Source organism: Cebus imitator, unplaced genomic scaffold, assembly GCF_001604975.1.
Source record: "Cebus imitator isolate Cc_AM_T3 unplaced genomic scaffold, Cebus_imitator-1.0 Scaffold284, whole genome shotgun sequence".
Taxonomy (NCBI): Eukaryota; Metazoa; Chordata; class Mammalia; order Primates; family Cebidae; genus Cebus; species Cebus imitator.
The window spans coordinates 2,800,436-2,811,146 of NW_016107599.1; the positions used below are offsets into that span (position 1 = coordinate 2,800,436).

General features: G+C 38.2%; 1 protein-coding gene across 3 annotated transcripts in view; it reads right to left on the reverse strand.

Moving 5' to 3' along the window:
- Window positions 1-4,946: 4,946 nt before the first annotated feature.
- The window catches only part of SYTL5 (synaptotagmin like 5), a 95,727-nt gene continuing 89,962 nt past the window's right edge, over window positions 4,947-10,711 (reverse strand). For all 3 annotated transcript variants that reach the window (XM_017501721.2, XM_017501722.2, XM_017501720.2), the window contains 2 exons: window positions 8,304-8,512; window positions 4,947-7,205 (listed from right to left, as the gene is read on the reverse strand). In XM_017501721.2, the coding sequence (XP_017357210.1) occupies window positions 7,063-7,205; window positions 8,304-8,512 (352 nt within the window). In that variant the 3' untranslated portion in view covers window positions 4,947-7,062. The remainder of the gene's footprint in view (window positions 7,206-8,303; window positions 8,513-10,711) is intronic.

Sequence of the window (10,711 nt, forward strand, 5' to 3'; positions counted from 1 at the left end):
GGAGAAAGATTTACTTATCAGGATTTATTGATTCCTGTGGGTTTGCACAAATAGACTTCCACTTTCTACAGGCAAAATGAACTATTGACAAAGTCGAAAAGATGTTTGGAAGGAGAAATCAGATTCTTTCCCCGAAGTAAATACATCTCACACAAAAGAAATAAAAATAAAATATTTAGATTCAAATATATATTTAGTTCTCTGCCCTCCTGTAAGAAGACATCTTTTCTTTTAGAAAATTCCAATTAAACTTTTGCTTTAATTACTAGGATAAAATATTTGATTTATATGCTGTATTAATTTCTGCCTCCTTCAGACAAAAAGGAAGTCAGAGACAAATCTTTACTTGTGCTGAAATATTTGAGAGAAAAGTGTGATATACTACCCCATTGAGTGTTTTGGCATTTGTACGCAATACTAACCACATATTCAACTTTACTTTTCCGAGTATAAAAGAAATCCTTCCCCAGAATATTTTGATAAATTCTAGTGAAGTAAATGAGGTACAATTGATAATCTTTGAAACACTATGCATTACTCATAGTAACAACAGTTTGTGTTTCTATGGAAATTGTTTTGACAGCATGGTAAATTTCTTTCTGTAGATAAAGAACATGACTCTGCATTATTGTGAGACAGGCAGGTTTTATCTTCCTGGCATGGGGCATAGGGAATGCACCATAGAAAGAGATGGTCATTATACTGGAAGAGAGTGTTGAAGAAAGGGGAGGAAAGATGGTTTGCTTGCTGGTTCCATAATCTGTGGACCAAGAAACTGACCAGTTTTTCTCCCCATGAAATTAAATACTTTCTGTAGTATTTGTTATCTAATCCAATGAAGTATGAAATTCCAGCTTAAAATAAATACATTGCTATCACCCACAAGGGGTAATCTAGCACAAAATAAGGGTTTCTTATGTTTGCTACATTTAAACATTGGAGACCCCTTCATTGTATATAGACTGTATATAGAATGTAAGACCTAACCCAGCATCTATGAAAAAGAGGGCATAAGAAATTATGGACCACAACGTAATAGAACTAACTCACCAATAACGACCTTTTTAAACAATGGATTAAAATTTGCAAAGCATATTTACATGTATTACCTTATTTAGTATCTTTAGTTACTCCAAAGTAGCCTATTTATTCAAATTTTACAGGCAAATAGGCCATGACCTATACTGAATAATTAACTTGACTGAAGTCACATGGTTGATAAGTATTCAATTCAAGACTTGAACTAGTATTTTCTGAGTTGAAGGTTAGACTCTTTCCACTCCTCCATGGTTGCCTTGCAGTTAATGATTTCTGGGGGTGCAAAAGATTGACTATTTCAAGGTCAAATTCAAGCAGCCATCATTATGTAGAGTTGGTCTGAAGAATACGGTTGATATAATTTGTCCTCTAAAGCAGTGTTTCTCAAGCTGTGATCTATTTGTATTAGATTCACATAAGAAGCTTGATTAAAATAATTGGGATTGCTGGAGACTTTGTTTAGTAGGCTTGGAGCTATGCTCTGGAATAAAAGTATTAAATTCATACTCCAGATGTTTCAGATAATCCTTTGGAATCCTTGATGTGGTATAACTTTCCTGGCTATTGTTCAAACCTTTCCAGATCTAAGTTTTGTTGTACGTTTGCCTGTATGGACACTCCCTTACTATTTCTCTTCAATTTCAGAGGTCATTTATGACACTATTGTGGGAGGAAAACCCTTCTGGCAACTTCTAGAGACAATGTTCACTTTAATGTGAAATGTCTACATGGAGAAAAACAAACATTGATCACAGTCCCAAAATGCTACTATTTCTCACTTTCAGATGTGTCTAGGGCTTGATATTTCATTTCACTTTGCTTCTAAAGATGCGGTTTACTCTAATTTCTTTCACGGCTTTCTTCTCCTTCACCAAAGGTAAACCTTGGAGTAGTAGGTAGCGATCAGACTGATGAGACTAATGTGACTGTGAATCAGGTGGGCTTAATTCATTCATTAGTAATCTAAGTATTTAATGATTATTAGCCATACATTTGTGAACATTTCTTAAGGAAAAAGAAGCTGAGAGTATGAAGTTACTTCAAAATAGCTTCGTTTTTGGTGTTTTTTTTTTTTTTTTTTTTAACCTGGAAAATCTACATCCAGATGAGTCCAGCGACAATAACAACATAAATGAAAGGAGAGCTGATTAACAGAATGAATCTACCACATCCTGTATGTGTTATTTATGTATGCATGGATAGAATCAGGCTTTTAGACTTGTCCATCTCCCTTTTCAACTTGACTCATCTGAGGGAAAAATGAGAGTTGAGATCTTCAAAGAAGGAGTAGGACATTCCATGCAAGGCTGTGGTCTCTTCTGATAAACTGGCATGCTGGACTGGACAGCACACTTTGTGTTTTAATCTATGCTGAGACAAACTGGGTCCAACAGTCTAGGGTTGTAACTACAGTACTTGCAGGAAGTTTACTTTTTAAAAAATTAATTTTATTTTTAATTGATAAATAATAATTGTATATATTTATAAAGTACAATGTGGTGTTTTGATACGCATATACATTGTGAAAAGAGCAAACCAAGTTAGTGGGTATATCCATCACCTCAAATATTTATCATGTCTTTGTGGTGAGAACATTTGAAATCCTCTCTTTTAGTTGTTTTGAAATATACATTATTTTTAAGTATAGTCATTATGCTGTGTCATTGCACAGCATGGTGAGTATAGCAAGGTTGATTTTAAAAGACCAACTGGTAACAAACTAAGAGATTTTTCTTTATCTATGTGGGCCCCAGTTTTCTTACCTGTTACTTGGTAGTTGGAAAGGGTGATTTCTAAAGATGCCTACAGTCTAATATTCTATGATGTTACATTAGTTTGTTTTCACTTATTCCACAAATAATTTTTGATTACTTACTGTGAGCTAAGCTCTGGGATATAGCTGTAAAAATAATATTATCTGTGCCCTTCTGAATCTTACATTCTAGGGACATGGCAGGGAGGAAACAGACATAGACATTAAAGGACTCATTACATGAATAATTTATTATAATTGTGATGTGTGCAGTGAAGGGGAAATAGAGGCAGGTTGCTGTGACCTAGTTCAGTAGAGAGTGATCAGGGAAGGTTTCCCTGAGGAGGTAACATTTTAGACCTGGATGACTAATGGGAATCAGGCTGAAAAAAAGATGAAACAAAAGGATTCCTGGCAAAGGCCATGAGGTGGGATAGAGCCTGGCACAACTGAGAAGCAGAAAAATGAATTATGTGGCTGAAGAAAAGGGGAGGGAGACATGGCCTGGGACAATCTGGTAGTGACCATCTTATGTAGGGCCATAAGCAGGAATTTATATTTTATTCTCAAGACAATGGGAAGCCATGGAGGGTTTTACAGATCACTCTGGGGATGGACAGATAGATGGATAATGGTAAGCAAGTATAGTCAAATGTGAATGGCAGAGCTGACTGAATTTGGGTGATGGCTATAAGAATGTTCACTGTAAAATTCTCTCAACTTTTCTGTATATTTGAACATTTTAAAATAACATGCTGAGGCAAATAGCTCTGGCCACAGTAAGGAGAATGGATTGGGGGAGGACAAAATTGGTGACATAGATGGCAGGTAGGAGACTGCTGCAATAACCTTGGAGAAGGGTGATGGTGGCTTGGACTAGGGTGGTGACATGGAGATACTGAGAATTGAACAGCCTCTAAAGATACTTAAGAGGCAGAATCAATGTGATTTCCAGATTGATTTTTACCTCAGGATAAGAAAGAGGCAGAAACCAAAGATCAATACCACATGTTTGGTTACTGTTACTGGGTAGATGATGGTACTGAGACAGGGCACACTGGTACAGAAAGACATGGGTGTGAGGGAGATGGTGAAATGAAGAGTACAGTTTTTAATATGTTGAAAACATGAAGTATCCTAGTGGAGATGTCATATGGGCAGTTAGATCTGGGTCTGGGGTTGACAGGAAAGGTCTGGGTTAGAGATGTGAGTTGAAGGTGAAAAGTGTATTAAACCTTGAGAGTACAGTACATGATAATTCCTGGGAGGCTGTATAAAGTGAGGAGAAAACAACTGAGTACTGAAGAATACAATTTTTAATAGTTTTGTAGAGAATGAGTAAAGACAAAGACAAAGAAGCAGTGACTTGTGAAGCAGAAAATCAGGGTCATGTGATATTATACAAGTCTTCTATTGATGGGCTTTTGGGTTGTTTCCAATCTCTTTCAATAAATATCCTTGTATGTACTCATTTCTCATATATGCACCTATCTCTGGAAGAAAAATACTCAGAAGTGGAATGGTTAAGATTTATACGTCATTTTGAATTTCAAAGTGTTTATTTTTGAAAGAAAATATTGTTTAGAAAAGCCATCAAACATAGATAGCTTGGTTAACCATATTTAATGTTGTAGTGGATAGGACTGGTTAAATAAACTTGATACATCCCTATAATTTAACATGCTGTAGCCAAAGAAGAATGAGACGCAATATTTTCTGATAGGGAAGAGGAGAAGGAAGACTTAAATTTTCACAATTTTGAACCATTTCAATTCTGTGCCATTCACGTGGATTACCTGTATTTAAAAATACTATTTGTAGTTCTATACCATACTTTTGCCTTTTATTTCCAAGAGCAACACCAAGAGGTTTCTGATGGATTTTTGTATACTTGAGTTTTGCATTATGGGACTACCTAGTTAGATGTTGGATTTTATGAAACCATGATACAGAGACTTGCTCTACATGTGGCAAAGATCTGAACACATAAAGTTCATGCTCTTCTTGAGTTCAAGTTACGAATTTTAAAATTTATTATTTTTCCATTTTTATTACTAATGAATAAATCCACTTTGTTGTGTCTGTTCCAGAGATATTTCCAGACTTCACCATCACCGCCCTCTTACCGCCCCTAAAAATGTAATTGAAGACAGAATCAGTCACATCAAGTCTGAAGACATTTTATTTTTCCTATGTGGGAAGCAATGATGATCTTACATTTTTTGTTTTCTGTTTTTTAATAAGGGCAGCACAGGGATATATGTGGCTTTTTCTTTTAAGTACCTTGCTAAGCAACACTAAGCTAATAATCATTTTCTAGAATTAGGTGACCTATTTTTGAATAAAATTGAAAGTGGATTGCTTACTCTTTTACTACTAATAATACTAAATATATTCTTAAATCAGTTTTCAAAATTGAAGAGAGAATCTAGAAATATGGAACAACTAGCTAGAATAAGCCTGAAGATAATTCTAGCTCTGTTACTACTAAAACTCAGTTTCTAAATTTTTGAGGATTTTATATGAAATCACATTAAAAATGAGCTTAAGGGCTAGATTATGACTCCAGAACATACCTTGGTCGGATATGTTCATGCTCAAATAATCAGACTCTGCTCCAACTTTCTTGACATATGCCCTCTTATCCACCTTAATAAGCATAGGATCATGCCAAGAACTGCAGTGAAGAAAGAACACTGCCCTAAGATTGATAGCCTGGATTTAAGTCTACATTTAGTCACAGCCTCCATATGGCCTTCAGCAAATTATCTCAGCTCTCTGGAATTCAGGTTTGGAATCTGCAAAATGAGGAACTGGGCCTGAGGTCCCTTCTAGCTTTAACTACCTTTGCATCTAACTTTTGTGGCTCAAGCATCTGGAATTCCAGGTGAGAGAAAGTATGGTGGATTGAACTGTTGGCCCCAGTTCTTCATCCTTTCCTGCATCCTCACTCTTATTATGACTTCACTGTGGGCAGTGCATATTTCCCTGTCTCTTCATCTTGGTCATCTGAGTTCCTTTGACCAATGAGATATTAGTAGACACAACACAACCAGCTGAAAATGTACCTGAGCAGTGGGGCTCATCCTATTGCACTTGTGCCACCAAGATGCTCTGGCTATCTCTTTGGCTCAAAGAGGATGAGGCACAAGAAGCCAACCTAGAACCTCAGGCCTGTAGCAGGAAGCAGAGGTGCCATAGCCAATCTTCATATCCATAAGAGAAAGGATTGTCATTTTAAGCCACTGACATTTGGTGTGTTTTTTTCATTCAGCACTATTGTGACAATAGTTAACTACTGCAAAAGGAGATAAGAAAAACTCAGTGAAGGAGAAAACAAGGAGGAAGAGAGAAGACAGAGTCCTTGACTCTCTCCCATAACAGGCAGAAGAGAAACAGAAGTAAAATAACAAGTAGAGTACCTCCTTCTTCATTAAACTAGTCTCATCAATGAACAAAATGTTAAAAGGTGTATCAATTGACCATTATTTCTCATTCACTTTTGGTTACTGGCTTAGAACATTTTATAAAATAAATGTTTACAACAGAGCTCTCTAATAGTTAGGTCATCAGTAGGGTGACCCTACATCCCAATTTTCTCAGTCAATTCTAATCAACATTGCTCTGATATAGTTATTTAGCTCTCTTTGTTCTAAAAAATAAACTGATTTAGATGATAAATTCTATAGTAGTCATAGAAAGCCCTGTCAGTCTATCTTGAAATACTACTTGGTTAATCCACAAGTTTGCTGCAATACCAGGACAATCCCCTTGCCCAAGCAACCATCCCCATCAGGTCTTCTTGAGATCATGTGGATTCCCAGGGTGAGCAAGTATCCCTTCTTCGAACTCTTCAAGTGATCTGTCTTCTCAGTGGTCCGCTTTCTCCTCAAAGGATTTGAGGAAATCTAAAGTAACTTAGAAAAAGGAGGACCCCAATGTCAATCGTAGTTTCAAATAAGCTTGTGCCATTTCTTTTATGGTATAACCCCTATAAGCCATTGTACAATTTGCTTGTTGACAGGACAGAGTGGCACACTTTCTATCATCCAATCAAGAATGCCCTGACCCATGGAAATATATATATATATACACACTTAGGCACTCAACAAGACCCTAAATGTTCATACTACTGACATCTCTCTCCTCATGTCCCAATACTGTCAGGTGAGAAATGGCAGGGAAGCAGAATCTCAGATCTCAGTTTGGTACTGGTAGGAAATGACAACCAGATAGTCCCCGGTGGCCTCATTCTTGGATAGCTGGTCCCTTTAGAGTCTACACTTTCCCATGCTGGAACGAAGCATGAGTACACCCTCAAAGGGAGTTCCAGGGTTATTGGCCATCTTCTGCCAAAGGCGCTGCTCTTCCCCCTGAGAGTCCATCCAATCCACGTTCTTCCCATGGCTCACACCTGAAGAAGCGAAACAGGAGAATTATATGTTACATATGAAATGTTTTGCTCTCCTGCAAGGCATCTATCAATTTCTGAGGGGACCTTTTGACCAGAGTACCTTTATACTGCCTTGTTCTCACTTAGCATATATAGTGAGTGGGGTTAGAATTGAATCAATCCTTTGCAGCCTGCACTATTCTCTGATGCCTAGGCCATGTGAAGCAAATCAGGATGGCGTTGGTGACTCACTTCCTCCCTACTTTAGCAGAGAGCTGGTTCATCTGGGCTGTGCTAACATGACAGAAGAACGGGATGAATTTGGCTCTCTTTTTTAACAAGGACACTTTTCTGACCTGGGAAGTTTTCCTTTTAGTGGTATAGATATTCTTGGCTCCCCTTAATCTATAAGCAAGTAATTATCATAGTGATAGGACTTTACTCAACAGAAATGTTTACCACAGTGTATGCAGATGGTCTCATCTATGTCTGGCCTAGGCTATGGGATAATGAGAGTTAGGGGGACTGTATGTGCTCTACTAGTGCACACATGCTCTACTACTGCAATCCCTCTTCCAATTCACCCTGTTACAGTTATGTCTTGTGGCACCAGTTGTGGGTTTCCTTGATCCGTTTTTAACAACATTGGTGTTATTTTAATGAAAAAATGATTTTCTTTCAATCCAACCAGTATGAATAATAGCTGCAAATGCTGGACAGAACTGAGAAGATGATGAAGTGATGTTGGTCTTGAAAGTTGCTCCCTTCCCATCAGAATCCTGGGCTGTCTTGGTAATCATCTCCTGAGTAAAATCTGAAGCAAGGCCCAAGAAAGTACTTAAAATTCACTTAGACTAAAGTGTAAATGTTGGTCTGTGAAAGGACTGAATTTAAATATGATATCTTCCAATCTTCTAGCCTAATGATACAAAGTTACAGTAGTTATATTCATATTTTAACAATGAATAGATCCTTAGCTAAAGGAATGAAGCATTTGTGGTAATTTCAGGATTTAGCTGAAACTACATATGCACATCCACTGCACATCACACCTATAAGAATCGTGCCCCCACCTGGGCCTAGTCACAGACCATCCCTGTGGGTCCCCAAATCCCTCACCACTTCCAGAATTCAAACGAACTCCTCCCAGAAAGATGTTGCTGGAAAAGGCCTCCTTGTCCCAGACGGTAAGTTCTAGGCAAACATTCTTTATATCCTGGGGATGGAGGCCACTGAACATGAATGTATGATTCCACTGAGGGTTAACACTCTTTTTTATTACCAGAGTTTTGTGCTTGGTGGCTTTGCTATCATCAGGGAACAGGTAGCTGTAGAAGAAAAAAACAAACCATCAGTAAGACACTAGACAGAAAATGTCATCCTTGAGCAGTCATTTGAATTTCCCGTAATTTCTGATGTGTCTCTATGTGTGTGTGTGTGTGTGTGTGTGCGCATGCATGTGTGTGTTCATGCACACAACTGTGATGTGTGCATTTTATTTTCTTTCCCAGGTTTCTATATGCTTATATCTGGATTTATATAGTGGAATGAGTTATTATTTATTTCACGTGGGACAATAGTAAAATACCCTCACTCTCCTTTCTAATCCTGTTTTGATCCGTGAAAAGAAAATGCCTCCTGTGCTAGATAGACACTATTGAATGCCCTGCTTCTGGCCCTCCCTGGAGCTGACTTGCAGCCAGGATGGGAAGTTCCTGATATGCATTCAGCTTCCCACCTCAAGTGCTTGTGTCTCTTGATTTCTCTAGTTAAGTAATTTATCTGGTGTTGTGTGAGCTGGCTCAGCTTATGTGCAAGAAACTGTGGAATCACTTGGAATTTAATGGCCCTGGGGCAACCTTTCACCAATGGGTTTGAGAAACTGGTGGATAATTCCCCAGCTTCCCTGTCCCTCAAAGTGACAATCCTAAGGTATATTGCACAGAGTTCTTCATTGCTTCCCCAACGGAATCAGGCTCCAGTTGCCCACATTGGTAACCTGCCCACCAACATATGTTTTAATCAACTTCTCTTTCTTCCTTCTTATTTTCTACACTTCCTCACTGGTGTTTCCTGAAATTTCTTTCCAAATAAAACACCTGTATCCTAGGCTTTCTCGATTATGGTCAAAACACTGTATGAGGCTCTACGTATATGATAAAAATGGCTGTTTTCCCCCTTCAGGGAGCATACTTTAGAAAAGAAGACATATGTACATATGGAATTAGTACATGAAACAAAAATGAAAAGTGCTACAAGCAAATGACTTTACAATGAGAAGCTACATTAAGTCACTTAAGATTTCATTTCATGTACCAAGCAGAGACTGCTTATTATCTCCTAATATCCATTCTCCCCTTATAATCCTCTAAAAAACTGTTTTTATTTGAGCATAGTGTTGCCCAGAATAAAGACTACATTCCCCAGCCTCCCTTGAAGCTAGGATAGCCATGCGACTGAGTTAATGGCCAATGGGATATAAGATGTAGTGCTTATAAAACATCTGGAAAGTGTCCTATCAGCTGGAATTTGTATGAGATAGCTGAAACATGAACAGCTATCCTAACCCATTAGGTGGATACCATAAAGAGATAGAAAAATCCTGGGTCCCTGACAATTCAGGATGCTTCCATACCTGCCCTGGAGACCTTACCTTCCGTCTTTGTTTTCATGTAAGAGAGACAAAAAACAAAACTTGTTTAAGTCAATTTTTTTTTTTTGCTCACAGACAGACCTAATGTTAACGGACATATTTTACAATATTAAACTTTACAGAGGTCTATTCTTGCTCCTTCACTGTCTTTAAAAAAAAATTCACATCTTTTTAGAATCAGCTTAATGTTTAAGTATTACTATAGACATAATTTACCAGAAAGTTACTGGCTTTTGTTTTTCTTTCTAGAACAAAATACTGTCTTTTATTATTTCTGCTTTATAAATTTTCCACAAGATAAGGTGAATACTGCTCCAGAAGTTGCCGAGTACCATTGCAGGGTCACAATGTGGCCACATGTTGGGAGCCATCTCCTCATTCCACCAGACAGTGAGCAGCAGAGACTTAAACTGGATGGTAGGGCTAATGACACAAATTACAACTGCAACATCCAAAGAAAGTGTTTCTTCTATGCTTAAATCTACTGCAGGAAAGAGTGAAGGGAAGATGTGCCAGGATTCAGGCACACACACTCACCAATGGGGAAGCCCCAGATATCTGCTTCTTCCCACTACTGGCTTTACCAAAGTTAGAACATGTGGCCAGGTATGGCGGCTCATGCCTGTAATCCCAGCACTTTGCGAGGCCGAGGTAGGCAGATCACTTGAGGTCAGGAGTTCAAGACCAGCTTGGCCAACATGGTGAAATCTCATCTCTATTAAAAATATAAAAATTAGCCAGGTGTGGTGGCAGGCGCCTGTAGTTCCAGCTACTCAGAAGGCTAAGGCAGAAGAGTCGTTTGAACCCTGGAGGTAGAGTTTGCAGTGAGCCGAGATTGCACCACTCCACTACATCCTGGGTGACAGAGCAAGAC